The 25,572-nt window shown below is 44.9% G+C and overlaps 1 protein-coding gene across 5 annotated transcripts in view; it reads left to right on the top strand.

The window, feature by feature from the left end:
* FAT3 (FAT atypical cadherin 3) overlaps positions 1-25,572 on the top strand; it is a 452,709-nt gene that overhangs the window by 306,978 nt on the left and 120,159 nt on the right. For all 5 annotated transcript variants that reach the window (XM_035116283.3, XM_035116282.3, XM_035116279.3 and 2 more), the window contains exons 5-6: positions 19,673-19,987; positions 24,628-24,838. In XM_035116283.3, coding sequence (XP_034972174.3) covers positions 19,673-19,987; positions 24,628-24,838 — 526 coding nt within the window. The remainder of the gene's footprint in view (positions 1-19,672; positions 19,988-24,627; positions 24,839-25,572) is intronic.

Genomic DNA, 25,572 nt, shown 5'->3' with positions numbered 1-25,572 from the left:
TTATTACAGTATTATTATTATTATTATTATTATTATTAGTAGTAGTAGTAGTAGTAGTATCAGGCATTGTGCAGTTTTATTATTTTATATGCTGTTTTATTTTCTTCTTCTTTTGGCTGCCGAGGGTTATTACGAGTGGTGAACAATTGTAAAACAAAACCCCAAAAAACTTGTTCTGCAGAATGATAAAGTCTGGCTGCTGTTACAGTTGCCTGTATTGATAAGTAGGCACATAGATTGTCATGCTGCTCCTAATTAATAGGTTCCAAAGAGATGAAGGATTGTCATCTGCATCGCTGAGAGCAGTCCTATTTGATTTTCAGGTCCAGTAGCTTTTTCCTCCCCCCCCCTTTTACATGTGGCTTGCAGTCTACAGCAAAATTCTGCGAAGGAGTTAACAGCATCGTTTCAGAGACTGCTGTCTTCCTCCCTTCTGCTCTTACCGCAGTTTGGGGAGTCTTCTATGCCCCTTTATTTTTAAGAGAGGTACTTGAGAAGCACGACTGTTCAAGAACAGTAGGAAGGCTAAATTATGTTCCTTTAGTCGGTGGTTTATAACACAAAACGCAGTTATGGGTTTTCTGCTTGAACTGGAGTGAGTGTGAACAAAGAAATGAGACAGTTATGCTGTGAGATACACAAACACACACACACACACAGAGAGAGAGAGAGAGAGAGAGAGAGAGAGAGAGAGAGAACTGCACAGGCGGTAGATTTTCCAAGACTTGAAGGCAGTGTAATACTCTCAGCATCGGCCACAGTAAACATTCCTCCTTCTCCTCCTCTCTCTCTCTCTCTGTCTGTCTCTCTCTCTTGGCTTCTGGTTCTCTTACGGATTATTCAGACACTTTCTCTGAATTTTCAACTTTTGTTAGAAAAAAAGGGGGAAGCCTCTGCCTCTCACTTTTCCTTTCTTATGCCTTCTTCTTTGGTGATCACTCATAGCCGAGTAAGATTATCTTCAGTTAAAAATATATATATTATTTATACCCCGCCCATCTGGCTGAGTCTCCCCAGCCACTCCAGGCGGCTCCCAATTGAATATTAAAACAATACAGCATTAAATATTGAAAACTTCCCTAAACAGGGCCGCCTTCAGTTGTCTTCTAAAAGTAAAATAGTTGCTTATTGCCTTGACATCTGCTGGGAGGGCGTTCCACAGGGCGGGTGCCACTACCGAGAAGGCCCTCTGTCTGGTTCCCTGTAACCTCAATTCTCACAATGAGGGAACCGCCAGAAGGCCCTCGGCGCTAGATCTCAGTGTCCGGGCTGAATGGTGGGGGTGGAGACGCTCCTTCAGGTATACAGGACCGAGGCCGTTTAGTGCTTTAAAGGTCAACACCAACACTCCCAGTCTAGCTGCCAGTCACCAGTCTAGCTGCCACATTCTGGATTAGTTGCAGTTTCCGGGTTACCTTCAAAGGTAGCCCCACGTAGAGCGTATTGCAGTAATCCAAGCAGGAGATAACCAGAGGATGCACCACTCTGGCGAGACAGTCTGCGGGCAGGTAGGGTCTCAGCCTGCGTAGCAGATGGAGCTGCCCTGGACACAGAATTAACCTGCACCTCCATGGACAGCTGTGAGTCCAAAATGACTCCCAGGCTGCGCACCTGGTCCTTCAGGGGCACAGTTACCCCATTCAGGACCAGGGAGTCCTCCATAACATTAAACATATTGGGCTATTCAGCAGTGATTCTCTGACACACACTCCTCTCACTTCAACACCTCTGACTGTAGGCCTGGTATTTGTCCTGTGCAAAAAGATGGTTCCTCCATCACATAAGAATAATATATATATATATAAAATAGTCCTGATGTATCAGAGGCCCCCAGCATCCTCTTTCCCATAAGGGCCATCCATATGCTTATGAGAAGGAAACGAGAGCAACAGGCCTCTCCCACTGTTGTTCCCAAGTGACTGGATTGGTCTCCAGTGATGTGTCTAGTCCCATTTGATAGAACCCTAAGCCTAGATTCAGAACCCCTGACCTGCTGGGCTGGAATAAATTTGGATGCGGCAGGGGTGCCCCTTCTTCAACCCTGCAGGCAAACGAGCTCCGTTGCTCCACTGCCGACAGGCGCGATGGCCGGCCACTGCTTCCCCAAACAGCAAATTGGGTGGAAATTACCACTGTTGGTGTCCAGTAACCAGCAGGTTAAACCACAGAGCCTAGGGCTTGCCGATCAGAAGGTCAGCGGTTCAAATCCCGGCGGTTCAAGGTGTTTGGCATTGGGAAGGCCAGCAATACCTTGCTGAATCCTGAGTCAGCTGTTGTGCTGTTTTGTGATGGCAACAGACCTGAAGCGGGCTTTCCACCGCAACCCCCTGAGAGCTGCATTGCAAAAAATGTTGTTTCCTCTTCCACACACAAATAGTAACTGCTGGCCAGGGGTTTGGATTGGTCTGCCTACTAATGACTACCTTGTGTTAGCAGATTCTATGCATTGTGTGAAGAAGTTATTTCTGTTGTCTGTCCCGATTTTCTCGCCATTCAGCTTTATAGGATGACCCTGAGTTCTCACATTATGAGAGAGGGAGAAAAACACCATACATCATTTTATAGACTTTTGCCCTGCCTCCCCATACTCTCCTTTTTAAAAACTAAAAATAGAGAACAAAATGTATTCATCTTTACCCCTAGGGAAGTTTTCTGAGACCCCTGGTAATTTTGGCTGCTCTGTTCTGCACCTTTTCTAGTTGTAGTTACAGGTAGGTAGCCGTGTTGGTCTGAGTCGAAGCAAAATAAAAAAAATTCCTTCAGTATCACCTTAAAGACCAACTAAGTTTTTATTTTGGTATGAGCTTTCGTGTGCATGCATACTTCTTCAGTGTGCATGCACACAAAAGCTCATCCCAAAATAAAAACTTAGTTGGTCTTTAAGGTGCTACTGAAGGAATTTTTTTATTTTGCTTTTCTAGCTGAATATCCTGCCATTTTCAACATCAGCGTTTCTGAGATGTGACCAGAAGTGTACGCACTATTCTAAGTGTCAACACGCCATAGGTTTGTATAAGGGCAGTACAATACCCATCCTAGGTGTAAGCCAAATTTGTTGCGAAGGGTTTGTTTAGATTTATTGCTTGCTGTGCCCCCGAGGCTCAGGAAATCTAGTGTAATCTAACATAATGGAATAACTACATAAGCCCCATAATTAAAATAAATGGAGCAGGCCATCAGGGGAAGATGAGGCAGCAGAAGAGAATATTGGGGTAAATAAAATTGCATGGTTCTCGCTCAAGGAAAAGATAAAGGGGGTCTAGCACTTTTTCCCTCACTTGGGAGCAGAATGAGGGCTTGAAACAGGAAGCTAAACATACATAAGAATAATGGCGGTTCCAGAATATAGATCCTTCAGCTTGCAAAGTTGTTTATAGAGCAGTACAGTAGCTTTGCTGAATATTTATAGATTATTAATTAAATGGTCACCGACTGGGCAATGTATGTGTCACTGTGGAAAGCTCCTACCACCTAGGATTCCAGCTAGGTGGCTTGGAATTCTTCACAAAAGACGAAGTAATGGGGACGCACACTCCGTGTTTGCAGAAATTTCAAGCTGAGAGGGCTTTTCTGAAGTAGCTCTTTCTAATAGATTTTCACTGCAAGTGAACAGGAGGCACATTTATGAATATTATTGTAATATAGTATTATAAAATAATAAGGGTAGCAATAGCAATGCCTGGAGAAGGGGCAACGGAAGCAGCAGCATTTGCACATAATTCCTAAGCGCAGAGTACTTCACATCCATGACCTTCATGGAATCCTTACCAGGACTGATGCTTACTTCATGTTCCCTTGTGAGAGTCAAGTGAAGTTGAGTTTCAAGTCAACAAGTTCCTGATTTGCAGCTTAATCCTTGAAGCACTGCACCACACCAGCCCTCCTGTGGAGGCATTAAAAGGGAGGAGGAGGAGCTCTATCTATGCAAAATTCAAAAGGTGGGACCTAGCTGAGGCTCATACCTGCCAAGTTCCTGTCTGAAAAGTAAGGGCTCGGACCGGAAGTAGCGCTGCCACCATTTTGGAACTGGGCGGAGCATGCTCAGAAGTGACTTTTGATGCTGCTCTGCCCAGTTCCAAAATGGCCGCCGCACCAGAAGTCGCGCTGCAGCCATTTTGGAACTGGGCAGAGCAGCATCAAAAGTCACTTCTGAGCATGCTCCGCCCAGTTCCAAAATGGCCGCCGCGCCAGAATAAACCGGGGGACACACAAAAAAACCCATTTTTTCGGCTGGGAACAGCTGGAAAAACGGGGGTTTCCCGGGGAATACGGGAGACTTGGTAGCTATGCTGAGGCTGCAGTTTACCCAGCACTACATCAAAGGGAAAGGAGGTTACGGAAGGACACAGAATGGGCAAAGTGTCTGTGAGGAGCTTCGTCCCAGTTTTCAAAAGGAGAAACCAAACCACCTAATGGTTTTGCTGGAGTCAACTTTCAAGTAAGCATGCTTAGGATTGTAGCCTTCTCATAATTTCCAGTTTCCGGTTTATCTGTACGTAAAAATTTATATAAAAAATCAACTTTTTTTCAAGTAACTATGGCATGGAGAAAGCGGGAAGAGAAAAGTTTTTGTCCTTCTCTAAGGACTAGAACTTTCTGATGGTAAGCGCTGTTTGACAGTTCAACTGTATCCCTCTGGAGGTGGTGGACTCTCCTTCCTTGGAGATTTTTAAGCAGAGGTTGGATGGCCATCTGCCATGGGTGCTTTAGCTGAGATTCCTGCATTGCAAGGGGGTTGGACTAGATGACCCTTGGGGTCCTTTCCACCTCTACAATTCTGTGATTAGCTCAGGGTTCAAACCTCTCCTCTCCTGCTCCCTGCAACCCCACACTTTGCCGCATGCTTGTTAAACTCGGTAGCTCTGCAAGGATGTTGGCCTCACCTACCAAACAAAGAAGGGCCCTTCTTTTTGCCGTCTTCCAAGCATCCAGAAGGGCATTCTGATTTATTAAATATTAAATATCTGTGCTTGTATTTTTCATAAGTGTTCTGACGCTTCAAAGAATCTCAAGCAGCGTGATGTCTTTCACAGTTTGCCTTCGCCAGCTTTTGCTGTAACAAGAAGGCTACGCTTTACCTCTGCATTATTTTGTTAAATATATTTAAAGCCCCTAAGCATTGCCAGGGCCTCTCATTTACTACTGCTGTATTGCTTTAATTCCTGGGATGCGCACAAGGACTGTGGTCTCTTCCCTGTGGCTAAAATAGACTTCAAAATGGGCCAAGCATGGGTTGACCTTCTGGATGGAATCATAGAATCATAGAGTTGGAAGAGACCACAAGGGCCATCCAGTCCAACCCCCTGCCGAGCAGGAAACACCATCAAAGCATTCTTGACATATGGCTGTCAAGCCTCTGCTTAAAGACCTCCAAAGAAAGGAGACTCCACCACACTCCTTGGCAACAAATTCCACTGTCGAACAGCTCTTACTGTCAGGAAGTTCTTCCTAATGTTTAGGTGGAATCTTGGATGGAGATGTCTTTGCAGTAGGTGTATTTAAGGGCACCATTTCGTTCCTAGCAGAATGGCCACATTTTTCTTCTTATCCCGGCTAGGAAAAATGTGTCTGGAGAGGCAAAGACTAAAATCAGGCCGCAAATAAAGAGAAGTCATGCATGCAGGACTAAGCAAATGACAAATAAAATTTAGGATCCTGTTGTTGTTATCCCCCCCCCAGTTTAACAAATAATGTATCATTGCAAGCAAAATGTCTATTATTCACCAGCCGTCGTAGAAGAAGCAAGGCTCCAGAATTGTCATAATTTGTAGCGTGGTGCCAATAAAATATATGGATAGGAAACCGTCTGAATCACATGAGGATTATGTGTAATAGATACGGTAGTCTTCAATCTTTCCTTGAACTCGTTTTTCAAAGGCAACAGAAATCCGTAGATTTTTCCCCATCTCTAGCTCAGGAGGGCATAATTAAACGGTGAGTGGCTACGCTGAAAAAAACCATATTCAGAGTTGTAGGATAATTAATGTTGGCATCCATTTAATTCGTATCTTCATCCATCATGTTTGTGGGAATATTTCTTAGCTTGTATATAATCATAATGAATTTGTTAAGTCTTCCAAGTGCCACAAAGACTTTTTGTTATTTTAGAACCCTAATGCTGGGAGAGGCTTTAAAACTGGTTGCCCAGTGGCATCAGAAGATTGATTTGGTTTCAAGTAGAAATGTTAAGAGACCCACCATTGTTCATGCTGCGCCAAATTTCTTTCAAATGTGTGTGTGGAAGAAAATGGGATAGATTTTCATCACGAAATAATATTCATTGCTATTGATTTTAATTTATTTTTGCAAAGTTCTTGCTGCATTTTACTATTGCAGTGTTTGGCAGTATATAAATGCTGGGTGTTTTCATTTTCTAGTTTATCCAGTTCTGCAAGTTAATATTTAATTTATAATCACAGACCAGACACTGCAGGTTTTCACCAGGAGATCTTTCTTTTTTTGGAGGGGGGGGGGAGAGAGAAAAGGTGCCAAGTCTCTAAAGTATCAAGTGCAATGAAGTTTACCCTCAAAAAGCAATTTCTTTCTCTTAGCCTGAGGAAGTCAAGATGCCAAGAAATAGAGGAATATCATGAACCATAATTTCATTTTCTAACCTGTCACATTACAAAGATAGTTTGTAGGGTAGTATGTTATTATTTTTTCCCTATCTATCTTTCTGAGAAATGTGCTTATTCCGCGTAGCCCTATAGGAGCTTCTGAATGAATATATCCAAAAGAATAAAAATGTCAGTACTTAATTAATCTGTTCCTTTCTTCCGAATAACTTGGGAGAAAAGTAATGCAGGGAGATTTGTAATGTATAGGGCTGGTTACAGATTTATGCTCCCTATGCCTAATCCTTTTTAAAGTGAGGAGGAGGTGAATGGAGAGAGAGAGAGAGAGAGAGAGAGAAAGAGAAAGAGAAAGAGAGAGAGACCATGATTGTGGTGCAGACCTTTGCCATGGCCTGATGGGATGTGGATTCAGCAATATGGATACTGGCCTTCACCAATTTTTTTTATTTTTTTTGCAGCCAATTCCAAAATTAAGCAATGCTTTGCAGAAAGAAAAAGAAGTACTTGGGAACACAGGAAGAGCCAGCTGGATCAGACCAATGATCTTTCTAGCCAGAATCCCATTCCCACAGTATCCAACCAGATGCCACTGGGAAGCCTGCAAGCAGGATCATAGCTGCCAAGTCTCCCGCTGAAAAATGTGGAATCAGCAGCAGCGCGGCACTGGAAGTCGCTTCTACGCATGTCTGGACATGATTAGAAGCAACTTCCGGCGCCGCCCGATTTCCGGTACCCAGACATGGGTAGCGCGGCACCGGAAGTCGCTTCTACGCATGTCCGGACACGCGTAGAAGCGACTTCCGGTGCCGCGCTACCTATGTCTGGGTACCAGAAATTGGGCGTTGCCAGGACCCAAAATGGAGCCTCCCTGGCAGGAATGAAATCCGGGGGATTTATAGAATTTTCTCCAATCCGGGCTGCCAGCGGGAAATGGTTTAAAATATGGGGGTTTCCCGTGAAAAATGGGAGACTTGGCAGCTTTGAGCAGGATCTGAGTGCAAGAACAACTGGCTTCTGGCCACTTGAGTTCAGAAGGGCACTGTCTCTTTGACTGTGGAGGCAGAGCATAGCCATCATGGCTAGTCGCCATTGATAGCCTCTTCCTCCATAAATACATCCAATCCTCTTTTAAAGCCATCCAAGTTGGGGGCCATCACTGCCTCCCGTGGGAGCAAGTTCCATAGTTTAACTTTGTGCCATGCTTTGTTTTGCCTGTCCTGAATCTACTCTCGGCCATTTCTGGTAGGCAGCCCCCAATGAGAGGAGGAACACATCTCTATCTGTTTTTTTCCACACCAGTCCCCAGCATTGTTGAGGTAAGGGTATCAGAAATGCAGCTAAGTAGCTCAAATCATATACATGACTGACACCCTTCTTTGGAAATTAAACCAATGTCCAGAATTGATCATTCAGAAGCTTTACTTGCAGAAACTTATAAATGAATTAAAACATAATATTTACAGCCACATGCTTATCCAAGCATGGGCTAGCAGTCTCTTCTTCTCCCCTCTTTCCAGAGCTCAGCACTCAGCCTTCTGTATCTCATACAGGCCATGCCTTGCAGCTCCTATGAAAGATTTCCACTTTTACCTTCTGCTGCAGCTTTTGCTCTCTTTCTTTCCTGCAGAGAAAAAGCACTCCCACACTCTATTCAACTTAGCAGTGTTCATTGTGGATTCTAAAACACAGTCACCTTGCCTCACATAAAATGGAGTCTCTCCTTGACTCCCATATGACCAATGTTGGCCGATCACATGAGAACTACTAGAGGACTCTCTAGAATTCAAGTTACAGGTAGGTAGCCATGGTGATCTGACGCAGTCGAAACAAAACAAAACAAAAATCCTTCCAGTAGCACCTTAGAGTTTGTCATTGGTATGAGCTTTCGTGTGGATGATCTGAAGAAGTGTGCATGCACACGAAAGCTCATACCAATGACAAACTTAGTTGGTCTCTTAAGGTGCTACTGGAAGGATTATTTTTTATTCTCTAGAATTCAGTTACGAACCAATCAAATTTAAACACATAGTCATGCATTCAAGCATTTGCAATTTCAGCGAATTAAATTACTATACTTAACAAGCATCTCTAATTGGAGGATATGAAAGATCTGTGGCTTAGACCATAGAAAGCCGCCCCCAGTTAGAATGGTCAAATACTGTACTCTCTCTCTCTTGGTATAAGGCAGCCTTTTCATAGGTTTGCACAGACGATGCTCATGCGCAGTATGATTCTATGTGTTTACCTTTGGCACTAAATAGCTGCACCTCTCTAGGTTTTGAGATGTTTGTAATTCGGTTCCCATAAGGCTTTTTCTTTCTTAAACAGCAGTTTCCTTCCAAATAAACATGTATTTTCCGATACAAACACATTACTTCAAATCCTCTCTTTTTTAGGGAAGGGGGAAAAAACACAAAACAAAGCTTCCTCCTAACAGTGCGGAAAGATTTTTGAAGCATAAAATGTATTTGGTATTCAGTGACATTTGCAATCTCATTATTCCTAACCTGAGTGACCTTTCCCACATACTCCTATGTCATTATTTTTTCCGTATGTCACTTAAAGCTGTTTTTACTGCACTGCAGGGAGGACTTGAAAGGCCGCCATCCCAAACTTTTTATTTGGTCAGGAGCAACTCCCATTGGCTTCAACAGCTGCTGCTTCCTAGGAAGCGCACGGTAACTTAAGATTGCAGCCAAGAAGCCCAATTCAGCAGGAAAGCTCCACTGAAGTATCTGTACAGACAAAACCTGTATTTGTAAGTCCTTGCATGATCTCGGGTAAAACCTCGGGTTACATATCCCTCTGGATACGTAATCTCCGGGTTGCGGACGCAGCAAACCCGGAAGTGTATACTTTTGGGTTTCGCCGCATGCGCAGAAGTGATCTGTGCACAGCATGCATGTGCAGAAGCGCTAAATCGTGCTGTGCGCAAAAGGGCGCCTCCGGTTACGGACTTTTGGGGATATGGCCGGGCCTCTGGAACGGATCCTGTCCGTAACCAGAGATACTACTGTAGAACCCAGCCATTGTTGCTGCTTGTGTGACCTAGCATTCTTCTTTGGCGATCACTTGTAACCGGGTAAGATTGTCTTCTGTGAACACAGTTTTAACAATGGGTCCGTAAGTGACTGTGGAGGCCAATTCTGGATCCACACGTCCTTCCACAGTGGGGACATAGGTTTCCACGCAGGAGCTGATCATGGTGAGGGTTTGCCAAGTGTGCCTTCCTCTTAGCTCGTTTCTCCCTTTCATCTTGAGTTCGAGTGTCTTCGAAGCCCATGACACCTTTGGTAAAGGCTGTTCTCCAATTGGAGCACTCGCAGGCCAGTGTTTCCCAGTTGTCTGTGTTTATACTACATTTTTTAAAGATTTACCTTTAGAGAGTCTTTATGTCTCATTTGTTGACCACCAGCATTACGCTTTCCATTTTTAAGTTCGGAATAGAGTAGTTGCTTTGGAAGACCATCATCAGGCATCCACACAACATAAATGACCAGTCCACGAAGTTGATGTTGAAGAATCATTGCTTCGACACTGGTGATCTTTGCTTCTTCCAGTACACTGATATTGGTTCGCCTGTCTTCCCAAGTGATGTGTAAAAAATTTTGCAGACACCATTGCGGAAGATAACAAACTTAGTAGCACAGGGTTTGCCAATGTCTATATGTCCACGTGTACACCAAATTTGTATTCCTTCAGGGGAAATGAGGGGAATAGGTTGGCAGTGTGTGTGGCTGAAGCTAGTTGTTGCTGAGGTCAAAAGTGGGCAGGACTATCACAGAATTGTAGAGTTGGAAGGGACCTCAATGTTTTCTCTGCAGCCCAGGATTTTCAGCTAAAGAGCTCTTTGCTCTCCATCTTTCTGACAACCCCTCTCTGATCCTTGCTTTGCTCTCCTTTCTGACACCCCTTCTCTCCCCCTGCATATCTGTCTTCATACCCAGAGGGCTGCTGGGAAGGGACAGATCACCCTTGGCAGGTGTCTGACGTGATCACTTGCAGATAGGGGTAGCGGGGACGGAAACTCGGTTCAGCTTGCATTGAAAAGTCAGCTCACCAAATCTTTACTCACTGAAACAATGCGCACACCGAAACATAGCCATTCTTCCAAGTTTGTACTTCTGTAAGTTCTCCAGACTGTGCACACATGCTGTGGTTAAAAGGATGCATGTAAATGGAGAGATACTGTGAATATGACACACAAAATGCATCATTTTAAGGAAAAATTGCTTTGTGCGTTAGGCAAAAGGATATTCAAAAAGGTGTGCATTAGACTAAATTCTTGCCAAAAGGCTGATGAATTTGCATGAGGACATAGAAGAAGAAGAAGAAGAAGAAGAAGAAGAAGAAGAAGAAGAAGAAGAAGAAGAAGAAGAAGAAGAAGAAGAAGAAGAAGAAGAAGAAAGAAGAAAGAAGAATTGCAAACTTACGTAGAAATGTGGAGGACTGAGTTGGAGATCTAAAAACCAAATGTCCATCTGTACTTGCAAAGGGCTTTTGAAATTAGGCCTCAGGTTGCCCACCGTGTGCACATTTACTCAGCAGTGAGTCCTATTGAACTCAGCAATGCATACTTCCAACTAAAGAGGCTTAGACTCACTTCAGCACAGCAGCTGAAGAATGGATTTCCATTTCTTGGGGATTCAGTCAAATTTGATAGTTTACCAGCTTGCAGAATGATGTTGGTTCCCCCCCCCCAGTCATATGCAAAACGGATAGGAGATAAAAGACATTTAAAAACATAGAAATAGAGAAATAAAGGAGAAGGACTGTAGGATTGAAACTGCCTTTGCTACTGCAAGGGGTGGGGAGGGAATGATGTCAGGGGTCCTATACGTATCTGGGCCAGGCAGCTTGGAAAGGGAGGAGATTAGAATTCTGCAGCAATCACCATAATTTTAAGGAAACTTTGAAGGGAAGGTGTTTAGTTCCCGCTGGCTGAGGAGATTGGAATCAAGCAAGTTGCGTGAATAGAAAATGAATGGTAGATGAGCCTGTGAAAAGATGGTAATGTGATGAGCTTTGTAGTCTGAGCGCAGCTCTCAGCAGGCACTAGGACTCTGAGAGGAGTCAGGCTGAGAGGTACTTTATCCCCCGAAGTGCGCAGACAAGAGGTTTTGAATGACTATTATCCACCAAAGTAGAGTCAGTGGAAGTTAAGAGAAGAATGTCTCCCCTACTATCAATACTTGATATAAAAAGCTTTCCCCAACTCGGTCACCTGCAGCAATGGAGCTAGTTTAAAAGCAGGTGAGACATTAAAGGTACATTCCTCTTGCAGGCTTTTCACAAGGTCAAATACTTTGTCTTTGCAGTATTGTCAGCTGCAGTGGTAGCCAGTTTGGTATCTCCAAATGTTATTGGACTCCTCATTTCTGGCCTTTGGCCATGACCTGGGAGCCTTTTTGGTGCTAGCCTGAACTGGAGCAGCAAGAAATCATCATCATCATCATCATCATCATCATCATCATCATTTATTACTTATACCCCACTCATCTGGCCAGGCCTCCCCAGCCACTCTGGGCGGCTCCCAACAGAATATTAAAAACAGGATAAAATATCAAATGTTAATAATAATAATAAGTTTTTATTTATACCCCGCCCTCCTTGGCCAAGACCGGTCTCAGGGCAGCTAACACCAAATATTGTTGTTGTTGTTGAGCTGATGAAAGGGAGCGGGGAGAAATTCAATGGGGGGGAAGAAAGAACTGAAAACAATTCCACCCCAAACCACTGATTCTTGTTGCTGTTTAGTCGTTTAGTCGTGTCCGACTCTTCGTGACCCCATGGACCATAGCACGCCAGGCACTCCTGTCTTCCACTGCCTTCCGCAGTTTGGTCAAACTCATGTTCGTAGCTTTGAGAACACTGTCCAACCATCTCGTCCTCTGTCGTCCCCTTGTGCCCTCAATCTTTCCCAACATCAGGGTATTTCCCCCGCCAATCATGCCGCCGCCAATCCCGCCACCCCCAGGGACCAGGCCACCTCTACAAGAGGCCTACACCTCTCCACAACCCCCCCCCCTACAGAGTGTGGGGAGACACAGGTATGCCCCTATCTAAACATAACACAGGGGGGACTCTGATGGTCTGGGGAATCTGAAGGGGGACTCTGACCCGCCAGTTAACAAACATTGCCACAGCAACGCATGGCAGGGCCAGCTAGTATATTTAAATATTTTCCATTCACTTTGCATTTGGGTTTCCCTCCACGCTTTGGTGCCACACTTCTGGTTTTCGTTCTTCAAATTAGGCCCCTTGAGCGGTTTTAGTTGTTGCTGCATTTTTTCTCTGCAGACTAATTCTGACTTGCAGGTGCAGAATTTCTCTCTCTCCCCCCCCCCAAATGCTGCATCCCTCAAAATGTTGAACTTCGCTCATCTTCAAATGATACTGCCACCTCAGCACACTCTTGATTAATAAGAACAGTTTGAAAAGAGATGAGAATGGCAATAAATTTGCCTCTTCTCAATAAAAATGAATAGAAAAAAATGCTGAGCATTTTTGTTTTGTTTTGGTGGATGAACCTCACACAGCATATTACTAGCTCCTTCTTGCGCACACACATATATATATATATATATATATATATATATATATATATATATATATATATAAAATAGAAAGCCCTCACATAATGTCCTGGAAGGGGGCGGGGACCTCTTGTGGAAGTTATTGTAAATTTATAACTAGCTGTGATAACAACTCTGCACACAACTGCCACAACTGGATACAAAAATCGAAAATTCTTGCCTGTTGAAATGCTTCAAAAGAAAGAATAAATTCCATGCAACCTCGCCCCCTTCCTCTCATTTCACAGTTGGCAGCCCTTCCCTCCCTCTCCTCATTTCTGTTCTCCCTGTGCTTTTAAGGTAAAGAAGGGTATTTGGCTAACAACACATTTCTCTGCATGTTCACTCAGAGTTGAGTCTCATCTTGTTCAGTGGCATTTACTCCAAGATGTGCATAGGATTGCAGCCCAGTACTTAAAATTTTTTTTTTTGCGTAACTCTTACTTATAGTGCAACAATGATAAGGAAATTTCATAATCGCTTCAGATAACTTTTTTTAAAAAATGCAATTAAAGGAAAAGTACCATTTAAAGTGTGCCTTCATCGCATGCCCTTTGTCTTCATGTGTTTGCGTACCTCCCTCCCCCAAATACTCACCCCCTTACTGAATGTCCACGGTGGGGAAGGTGGGTAGGAATTAGGGTTGCCACCTTTGGTGGGGCAAAAAAACCCAGACAGGTTGGAGGGATTTGAGGAGCTAAAATTACTTTATTTTGAGGATTTCAGGAGCTAAAAATTACTGGTGCTGCTCTCTCTCCTGAGATTCCACCGGACCTGTACCAAAGGAAAAAACCCCCACCTCTCGCTCTTGGACCAACCCACCTCTGCCTGGACGATAACTCTCTTTCCCAAACCACCCTCCCTACTCTCCAAACAGGGCCCCCCTCACTCTCCAAGTCCAACCCATACTCGTCCCCTCTGCCCCTGCAAACACACACTCTCTCTCTGACCCAGCTGCCGCCCCCCCATGCAAAACCCAATACTCCCCCCTAGCAGCCCTGTGCACTGCAGCCCCCCTCTCATTCTCCGCGACCCACCCTCCGCCTGCCCAAAAGCTCTCTCTCTCTCTCTCTCTCTCTCTCTCTCTCTCTCTCTCTCTCTCTCTCTCTCTCTCTCTCTCTCCTCCCACCCGTGCCCCATCCTCTTTCCGCATCCTGCAATAACTCTCACTCTCGGCCCTCCTCCTCGTGGAGCCAGCCTCTCCCCACACAAACTCCTGCCCAGGCTCTCGCTCTCCTCCTCCCACCGGACCCACCTTCTGCCCGCACAGTTTTGAGGAGTAGGAGCTCGAACAGGCGAGAAAGGTGTCAATGAATTTAGAGAGTCAACGAGCATGAATTGCAGGTTCGTTCCCCTCCTGCGTTGAAAGAGGTGAATGGGTTGGTGGATCTGGAACTTGGTGTGAGTGGCTACAGGTTGTGTTGTGTGTGTGTGTGTGTGTGTGTGTGTGTATTTTGAAAAGTTATTTATTACAAAGCTTTGAGACCCTTTTTTTTTTGTTGGAAAACAGCGTGGGGGGAATGGGGTAACCCCCCTCCCCCCGTGCTGGAGTGCAGGTTGAGAGCCTCTGCAGCTGCTTTTCCAAATGGAACGTGGCAAATCTTAAGAACACCCTTAAAAGGCTCCCTTACAGTCATACCTAATTTGACCCTGAGATAGATGTGGAATAGAAGTGGAAGAAGTTGAGACCTAATGCAAAAGGGGGTTGGGGGGGGACTGCTTTTGAACTGCACTGCGCATCAAAATGTGCGTTTTCTAAAACTTGTATGACACACACACACACCTCTCTGTGTCCCCTACAGCTATGCAAAGCAGTTTTGCAATTAATGAGCTGTCTGATTCCAAATACTTAAAAAGAAATGTGTTAAAATTTCCCATGTACACTAAAAAGCATAGCATTCCTTGGTCTGTTGATTAATTGACAAACGTTACGATTATGTATGCGTGTCCCTACACCAGCATAAATTGATCCAAATAAAAGATATTGCCTTATATCCCTGCCTTGGCTAAAACCCTTCCCCCTGATATATGCATTTGTTTCTGTGGAAGACCATTCAAATTGTGTGAAGCCCAATATACCGGTAGTCTGGAAACACGTTTGCCAGTTTAGTGAGATCTAGGCCAGGTACAGTGGTACCTCGGTTTGCGACCGCAATCCGTTCCGCGGAGGCTGTCGCTCGCCGAAGCGGACGCTCCCTGAAGGCACGCTTCTGCGCGTGTGCGAAGCGCCGACAGAGCGCTTCTGCGCATGCGCGAGCTGCGCAGATCGCGTCTGCGCATCCGACGTCGCGGAACCCGGATGTAACACTTCCGGGTCCGCGGCGGTCGCTCGTCGAAGTGATCGCAAACAGAGGTAGATATAAACCGAGGTTTGACTGTGAATAGGTTTGCTTCTTCGTTTGTTCGGATCCATTTCTGTGGCTGTATACTCTTGATAACGCTTTTCAGGTAACCAGAAGAACAAAGGCATGTTGTGCTTCTTCATGTAGAATGGAAATGTAAACACATTTCTTCCCTAAATTGGGAAAGGGGCCTTGTATTTTTACTGGGAATCCTAAGAACGCGTTCTTGCAAAATTCATTTACATGGAAGTACCAGTAGGAAATGCAGGGGAAGTCACCTGACCTCCTGACAGCAAAGCTGCTGCTTACTAGGGTGGAAAGGGACGAGGCAATAGGGAGCTCAATGCCCTGAAAATGCAAAGGCAGATTCAATCCGGTGCTCCTCCTGATGTATTTGAACCACGAACCTCCCGGCCTCCTCACCTCTCTCCTTCCCAGTGTGCAGAAAATGACTCGGCTTTCAGGAGGTCAAGTGAGCTGCCCCACCACACATTTTCCTGCTGAGAGGTACATGTGTCATAAGAAAATGTGTGGGTGTAGCGAGACAACATCGAAGTTGCAAAGCGTTAGATCCTGCTGTTGCTCTGGATCCCAGTAGTTTGCAGTTCATCACTAAAGGTTTGAACAAAACTTCTCCTCTCACCAGTAGGACTTTGAGGAACAGTGGGGCATATCTGGCAGCTCTTCTTGTTGTGGTAGCCCCTGTGGGGAAATGAGGCAGGGGTTTTCTGTAAGATATCAAATGCTTACAGCATTGAGCTCGGACACTGAGATCCACCTCTGAGGGCTGCCTGGTGATTCCTTCACTGTGAGAAGTGAGGTTACAGGGAACCAGGCAGAGGCATAGCTGTCAAGTTCTCCCTTTTTTAAAAGGGAAATTCCCTTATGCTGAATAGGCTTCTTCACGAGAAAAGGGAAAACTCGACAGCTGTGGGCAGAGGGCCTTCTTGGCAGTGGCACCCATCCTGTGGAACACTCTCCCGTCAGGTGTCAAGAAGATGAGTAACAATATAACCTTCAGAAGATACAGTACCTGAAGGCAGCACTGTATAGGGAAGCCTTTTAATGTGTAAGGTTTTATTATGCTTTTACAGTGGTACCTCTGGTTACGAACTTAATTCGTTCCGGAGGTCTGTTCTTAAGCTGAAGCTGTTCTTATCCTGAGGCGCGCTTTCGCTAATGGGGCCTCCGGCGTGCGATTTCCGTTCACATCCTGGGGCAAAGTTTGCAACCAGGAGCAGCTACTTCCAGGTTAGCGGAGCTCGTAACCTGAAGTGTTTGTAACCAGAGGTACCACTGTGTATAAGTTGGAAGCTGCTCAGAGTGGCTGGGGCAACCCAGTCTGATGGGTGGGGTACCATTATTATTATTATTATTATTATTATTATTATTATTATTGCAAAATTTATTATTATTATTATTATTATTATTATTATTATTATTATTATTATAGCAAAATTATTATTATTATAGCAAAACATTTCAGCTTCTGCCTTCTTCAGCTTCTTTGATGTGAAGCATAGTCACTTGCATGGAGAGAGAGAGAGAGACCTTGTGGTTTAGAGTACAGTTCATTGAGCAAATAATTTGAACGGACCCTGAGGGGGAGCAGAAGGAGTTAAATTAACAACCGGACTTCAGACTAAAGTGGAATGGCTGATAATTGAACTGTGGGGGAGATCATAGGAATAAATAATGCAAGATCAGAGAGCTGCCAGGAGATAAAAGTAATGTGTGTCACTTTAGAAAAAGGATGAAATCCATATATGTTTCAGCGTTCTCCTCCCCCGTTTCAGCAATAACTTTCATAGCATGACAGTAGTGAGGCAGAAATGGATTTTTGCCTGCATGAACATAGCGTGGGCTCTGCTTTTGTAAAAAGCTGCTAACGCACCCAATTCCCACAGTGGCAGCATTTGATGGTTTGGAGCCAAGATCTTGTAGTTTGCTCAGTCTGGTTGCTCTGACCTCCCATTTCACACTGATTGCTTTGCTGGGCAACTGCTGTGTTAGTTTATTTAGCTGGCTTTCCCTCTTAACCCCCCCCCCCAACACACACACACACACACACACTTCTCATCTTTTATATTTTAAAGTGCAAGCCGGTGGTTCTGAATAATCACAAGGTGGGGTTGAATCTGACAATCTTTATATGTTTTGTACTTTTGATTTATATAGCGTGTCAGATCCAAGAAGTTCAGGGCAGGGAATGAAAAAAACAAAACAAAAACAAAACAGCCTCTGTCTCTGGCAGAATAAAATAACATTTGCTCAAATTCAGTGAAATCGCCGCAAGGCTTTTTCTGACTTAACCCTGAGTGGCAAAGGCCAGTTCAAAAAAAGCCTTTAATCTGCATCCTCCCCCCCCCAATTTAAATACTATTTTTAAACATTCTCTCTCCATATCTATCTATACAGTATATCTCTATCTCTGTATCATCTATCTATCTATCTATCTATCTATCTATCTATCTATCTATCTATCTATCTATCTATCATCATCTACTGTATCTATCTATCTATTCTGATGCATTTTTGAGCATTTGGCCCAAAATTTGGCCCAAAATTTACATAATTTTTCCATGTAGATGTTAGCACATTGTAAACAGGCATATCTCAGCCATCAGCGGATATTTCCAAATCAAGTTACCTTCCCTATATGTTCCCTTTTCAAAGTTAATGGATTTCCAGTGGAATAGCCATGTTACTCTTTACAAAATTTAAAGATTTGAGTCATGGCCTATCACAAAGGCATCTATGGCTGCAATCCTAGCCATGTATACTCAGAAGTAAATCTCATTGATTTCAGTTGGGCTTTCTGCAAGGCAGGCAGCCTTCCTGCCTTGATTTTACAGTTCAATATAGACTTAATCCTATTCCGTTTCCCCTGCTCAGACATCAGGGAAGGACAGTTTTGTGTGTGTGTGTGTGTGTTATTTTTTCTTTTACCCTGTTGGTATTTTGCTCTGTTGCATCCTTGTAGGATTGTATGAATTCCTGTGGGCATATAAAACATTTCACAGGCACTTTTAATTCCACAAATAAAAGTCCTTTGTGTGACGCAACATTTTGTTTGATAAATTTTGTACAGGAAACTTTTGGGCGTGAAACATAACTCTCAAGTTAATTCATGCTTTAAATGGTTGTGGTAAATATGATTTTGTATTGAGAACAGAGTAACAAAACGGATCTCTTATTTCCATGTGAAAAAGAACAATAATGAATGATGCATTCCACCTGTTTTTAAAATCCACATTATAAAGCGGATTAGCACTGTAGTCAGAGCTACACTTATGTGGGAAGAAGCCCCATCGAATTCAACATGGGTTGACCAAAACGACACAGTATCCCATGTTGAGAATATAAGGTAAAGGCAAAGGCAAAGGACCCCTTGATGGGGCTGCATCGCTCATCTCACTTTCAGGCTGAGGGAGCCGGCGTTTGTCCACAGACAGCTTTCCAGGTCATGTGGCCAGCATGACTAAACTGCTTCTGGCACAGTGGAACACTGTGACGGAAACCAGAGCGCACGGAAACACTGTTTACCTTCCCGCCATAGCAGTACCTATTTATCTACATGCACTGGTGTGCTTTCAAACTGCTAGGTTGGCAGGAGCTGGGACAGAGCAACGGGAGCTCACACCGGCGTGGGGATTTGAACCGCCGACATTCCGATCAGCAAGCCGAAGAGGCTCAATGGTTTAGACCAGGCATCCTCAAACTGTGCCCCCCCCCCCCGATGTTTTGGCCTAGAACTCCCATAATCCCTAGCTAGCAGGACCAGTGGTTGGGGAAGATGGGAATTGTAGTCCAAAACATCTGGAGGGCTGATGTTTGGGGATGCCTGGTTTAGACCACAGCGCCAAGCCTGCTGGGTCAGGCCAATGGCCCACCTAGTCTAGCATCCTATTCTCAAAGCATCCAGCCAAATACTTGTGGTAAGCGCATAAGCTGTTGATAGCCTCTTCTTCCATGAATTTGTCCAGTCCTCTTTTAAAGCCATCCAAGATGGCGGCCATCACTACCTCCTGTTGGAGGGGGTTCCACAGCTCACGTGAAGAAGTGGTTTCTTTTATCTGTCCCCAAATTTTCCAACATTCAGGCTCCTTGTATTCCCTCAACATATTTCACAACGCCTGTGGATGTTTTGCCTTTTGCTGTTACCGTTTTCTTCCCTCAGGTTACAGTCACGGATGGAGGCTCCTCTCCCAAGCAGTCTACAGTCTGGCTGGTGGTCCAAGTCCTCGATGAGAACGACAACAAGCCCCAGTTCCCGGAGAAAGTCTACCAGATCAAGTTGCCGGAGAGGGACCGGAAGAAGAGAGGCGAGCCGATCTACAGAGCCTTCGCCTTTGACAAGGATGAAGGCCCCAATGCGGAGATTTCCTACAGCATCGTAGATGGGAATGACGACGGGAAGTTTTTCATTGACCCAAAGACTGGGATGGTCTCCTCAAGAAAGCAGTTCACGGCCGGGAGCTATGATATCTTAACGGTAAGCCACCCATGGTTGAAATGAGCGAGTGCACCGCTCCCGAGTTTTATAGGGAGGCTTCCCTTCAGTGTTGTTTCATGCAGCAGACTTTCCTAGATGTTATGAGGACTCTGCACCTTGTTCACCACAAAAACCATTTTGGGTTTCCTTGGGATTTGCTGCTGAATGCTAGGCGGCTTTCCCCAAGCACGCAATGCGGGTTGTGGGGAGAAGGAAATGGGTGAAGTGGGCCAACTATTGCCAATTCCCCCCCCTCCCCAGCTTCTGGGGGGGGGGGGAGTGAACAAACCCAAAATATCTCTTCCTTTGAAAAGAAGATGGGGGAGCTGAAAAGACAGGCCACTCCTTGCTACAAATGACACTCGTGGGCATTGGTTAAGCCTTAAGGCATCCATGGTGTGTGTGTGTGTGTGTGTGTGTGTGTGTGATAGGGGAGAGGAAGGGCAGTAGCTCTAGAGTCCGGGGTAAAAGCGTGAGGGTCTGCATGGACCTCTTCTCAAGAACACCCCATTCAGTGGGGCCTTGATATCTGACCCTGAGCAGCAAACCAGACTGTAACCCCGACCCAGATTAGCATGAAACAGCAGTTGGATCAACACCATCAGAAGGGTTGGATCCAGGCCCAAACATCATGGCGAGGTCTGTTGGGGTCCTTGAATTGGCACCTCCAGAGCCACTAACCTCTGAGCCTCTACAAATCACAGGTAGAGCAAATGCTTTGCACTTTGAAGGCCCAATCTCTCCAGTTTGGAGGATGAGGTAGCAGGTAGTGGGAGAAACTTTCAGACATCTTCTTTAAAAAAAAAAAGCGTAGTTCTTTTTCTCCTTGACATCAGGGTGGGTGCCACTACCAAGAAGGCCCTTTGTCCTGTTTCCCTGTAACTTCACTTCTCACAGTGAGGGAACCCTTGGAGCTGGACCTCAATGTCCAGGCTGGATGTTGGGGGTGGAGACACTTCTTTAGATATACAGGGTCGGGGCCATTTATGGCTTTAAAGGTCAGCACCAACACTTTGAATTGTGCTAGGAAACATACTGGGAGCCAATGTAGGTCTTTCAAGACCGGTGTTATGTGGTCCCAGTGGCCACTCCCAGTCACCAGTCTAGCTGCCGCGTTCTGGATTAGCTGAAGTTTCCAACTCGCCTTCAAAGGTAGCTCCATGTAGTTTATTTTCCTGTGAGTAAAGGCTTATCCATACTTCCTTTTGTCCCTCTGCTTTCTCTCGGGGGAAACTGCTCTTTAGTGCCCAAGGGGAGCAAGCAGCCATTTGGGTTTTTTTCGGATTGGCATTTGCTCTGATTTAAGAACAAGTTTTCCCTGGGATAGGAGTGGGGCAAGGGGAAAACTGCTTGGACCCAAGCTTAGAAAGTGTAAGCCAAGCAGAAAACCACTGATAGCCATGTTTTCTATGCACGGGACGAGCAGAAGTGTGGGCGACTCCTAAGTCCTGCGCCACTTTACAAACTGGCAAGAGTATTTCAACAACAGCTTTCATTGGCAACAACATACTTTGCCAGAAGCATCTCACTAAGTCGAATTCAGGTGTCCTCAATCAAACTGAACATTCAAATAGATTGTTTTCCCCAATATATATATATGTAAGAATTCTGAGACTTTAATGAATATAAAAAGCGCTTGGCAGACTCTCCTTAACACAGAACATTAATTGGAGTGTTTTTCACTGGAACAGTTTTACATGGATTGAAAATAGACCAAAGCAAATGGTAAACAGTGAAGTATTGAGTGGGCACAGGTGTCTGGTGGTCTGCCATGCAGATCGATAGCTTCTCCAACCCCCCCCCCCCCCAAAATCTTTTTTAAAAGCCTTATCAGCGATTTCCAAGTGAGAGTAAACAACACTGTAAGCAGGTGCTTTTTCACGACTCACACTGTGAAGCAGAAAAGGAGATTTCTCTTTTTGGGATCTGGTTTAATGAACGGCAACCCACTCTCAACACAGAGTGCCAAATCTAGCTGTCCCCCTTCAGCCCCCTGGTTTGGCTGCTGGCGGGGATTTGCCCCTCGGAGTGGCTCAGTTGCAGCTCTGAAGCCCCCCTCTCCCCTTTTTATGCAGATCCAAGTGCTCTGGATAGCAGCCCTTGTTAGAGAGCAATACCTACTACGGAGAGAAGGCAAAAATTCCCGATCATGGGAAGCATTACGGTGGCGGAAATTGCTGGATTGGCCTCCCTGCAAACCTCTCCCACCCCACTGCGGTTTGACATAGCCATAAAATGTGAGCCTGGTGCCATAAGTTCTGCCACGAGTTGTACAGAGCACTAATTTAGAGATTTGCCCAAGCGTGAGCAGATTTCAAAATGCAGCCCCATCCTCTACATTACCTGGAATGTGAAAAACCTACATACACAAACTTAATAAGAGAGCAAGGTCTTTCACTCGGCGAGCTGCCAGGGGTTGTGGTCGGTGGCAAAAGTGAGCAAAGCAACAGGTGTGACTCACAGAGAGCTGCCTCCCAACTTATGGGAAAGTCAGGTGTTTCTTTGTGGACCTCATATCATACACATCTCCCCATCTAGGCAAGGAAGAGGCAGTGCTGCAGTTCAAGGACACAGTCCCCCACCCCCACCCCAGACAGACACACTCAAGGAGGTTGCAAAGCAGAGCAATTGAACATGTAGCCTGGGAAAAGTCCGGAGGGCAAGATAGAGAAGGCTGCAGGACCACATTCAGCCCCCAGGCATAAAGTTCCCTATTTCTGATCTATACCGAGGAAGCTGTGTTTTCCCATGCCAGACCAAAGCTTTTTCCCCTCTTGCAGTCTAGGTATAATCGATGTAGCTCCCTGCAGATATGCATTTGTCATGGGAGGGGGGACCTCAGTCCCTCCAGATGTTGTTGGACTACAGTCTCCATCTTCCTCTGGCTACGGGCATGTCCATTCAGGCAAGAGCTGATGAGAGTTGTAGTCCAGCAATACCTGGGAGGTCCCCAGGTTCTCCAGTCCTGCCCTAGTTATAAACCTGTTAATTCGTCCTGTGGCATCTTCACCCAAAGAGGAGCACTTTACCTGGGATTTCCACCACCAAGAGTACAGGATGGATCTTCATTAGAATGAAAATAAGCAATATGGGTTCTTGTAGCCACCTTCCAAGACAGCAGCTGAGTTGTGGTATTTCTGGCGCCACACTTAAACAGTTAGCCCAGCTACAGATCCATATGCAATGTTTCCTCTTTGGCATGGGATAGAAGCCTAGGCTGCATTCACACAGCAGTTTATTCCATTCCCCTGACATTTCAGCATTACAGTATATCTGAGCTTTCACGTCACGCAAAAGCCACTTCCGGAAAACGAATGGAATACAGTACGATCACATCTCACATTTAATTTCAACCTTGCATGGTCGAAGGCTGTTTGGTTGAAATCACACAAGTTAAATGCACGGAAGGCAGAGAGCTTAAAAGGTTTTTTTTTTTTAGCACAGGGTTTTATCAGCATGGAAATAATAAATAATAATATATTTGTATGCCGCCTATCTGACTGGGTTACCCCAGCCACTCTGGCCGGCTTCCAACTAGTTAAAACACAATATGACATCAAACATTAAAAACAGTAAACATTAAAAACTTCCCTGAGCAGGGCTGCCTTCAGCTTTTAAGCTCTCTGCGTTGCACACCGAGGTTGGATGCTCTCTCAAGACCTTGCAGGAACTTGGACAGCACCACCAGATCTTGCAAGAGCATCCCAGAGCCTTGCTTGGGGGGCAAGAATGACTTGCTGCACAGCTTTTGGAAAGGATGGTCGTGCGGGGGCAGTTCCAAGAGGGTGGTTTGACTGCACGTGTTTTTGCATAGAACAAGTAACCCCAGAACGTAACCCCCACTCAAAATGCAATCTCACGGTATAGTGCATGTTTAGTGCTCATTTCTGTGTTATTTGGGTCCAGAGAAAAATCTGTTTGCACCCCCTTTAACCCAGAAAAATCATGGGAGTAAAGTGGCAGTATGTGGAAGTACCACATGTTAAATCTGGACGAAATATTTTGGAAGTGTTTTAGTTCTTTTTTGTTTTGTTTAATCTTTCTTTATTCTTATGTGCATGAGTTAAAATGTATGTGAATTCTTTTAAAACGTATTTTTGTACCCCTGTGTACTTTTAAATAATTTTCAATTAAGAATAGTAATAAAAAAGTGGCAGTATTTGGGGCAGTATATCTGCACACAGCTCTTTCCTGTTGTTGCTCTGCCCACATTTGCCTTTGGCCCCACCCACCACTAGCATGTGGCCCCTTAAAGGCTGCACAGAAGTGAATGTGGCCCTTGGGCTAAAAACAGGTTCTCTATCACTGCTTTAACCAAAGGTGCTAGGGTAGCTGAGTTGGTAGAGCATGAGACTTTTAATCTCAGGGCCGTGAGTTCATGCCCCACGTTGGGCTAAAGATTCCTGCATTGCAGAGAATTGGACTAGATGACCCTTGTGGTCCCTTCCAACCTTATGATTCTGTGATTGAATTTGGCACTGGGCACAGGCAAATCATATTTCAGCTATGACTCACATCGGAAAACTGAAAGTTGTGGACTGTTTCAGAGAGAGAGAGAGAGAAATATGCATAAATTCTGTTCAGAAAGGAGTGTGCCAGATTGTTAACCTGCATCCTTTCCCTCTCTCCATGTGCAACAGATAAAAGCTGTTGACAATGGGCGGCCGCAGAAATCTTCGACCGCTCGCCTCCACATTGAGTGGATTAAGAAACCGCCGCCTTCCCCCATCCCGCTGACATTCGACGAGCCCTTCTACAACTTCACCGTCATGGAAAGCGACCGAGTGACGGAGATCGTTGGCGTGGTCTCCGTGCAACCTGCCAACATCCCGCTGTGGTTTGACATCGTCGGTAAGCATGGGCATGGTGCCAATGGGCATCTTCCAAGCAGGAGGAAATAAGTGTGGTGTGGATTTTGATAAGCAGGAAACTAACAAGGGATTAGCTCCCCGGAATTAAAACTGCATTTGTGGTGCTGTACTTGAAAATGGCTAACTTAATACACTACTTTTGTCATGCTTTGGTTATGATGCCTTAGCTAAGCTTTTATGGCTGGATTGTTCCTTTTTCTCTTCCATAATATGTGATTGACTTGCAATCCTAATGTTGTCTGTCATTTAAATTCTCCGGCCATAGTTTGCTAATCCCATTTCTAAATGTATTTTGATGGTAACTTAGATTGGCTGTCCCTCATTTCTCTCTTTCTCTTTTCTCTTCACGCTTTTATTTTTCCCTCTTGCATTCTGTTATCTCGGTTCTTTCTCTTTTTTTCTGCTTCCGACTGCTGTGCTTCAAGGTGGCAAGCATGCTCGAGAGATGTTCTATATCCTACAGACAGCTTGTGGGCAGAACTGTTCAACAGAAGGTACCTTCAGTGCAAACACATTTGCTACAGTACACTTTCTAAACTGCCTTATTTATTTACCTTTTGGGGGGATGGTGTTGTGTTTAAAATAAAAAAAACCCATAAAAGAGAGCAGTCTGAAGCCAACTGCACTTAAATCTTTACTAGCTACCTCGGAGACAACGAAAGGAAATTTGTCAGCCATTCCTATAGTCATTCTAACTATAGTATATCTGGACGA

The sequence above is a fragment of the Zootoca vivipara genome, chromosome 4 (assembly GCF_965207765.1).
Source record: "Zootoca vivipara chromosome 4, rZooViv2.hap1.1, whole genome shotgun sequence".
Taxonomy (NCBI): Eukaryota; Metazoa; Chordata; class Lepidosauria; order Squamata; family Lacertidae; genus Zootoca; species Zootoca vivipara.
This window is presented reverse-complemented; position numbering and strand designations above follow the sequence as displayed.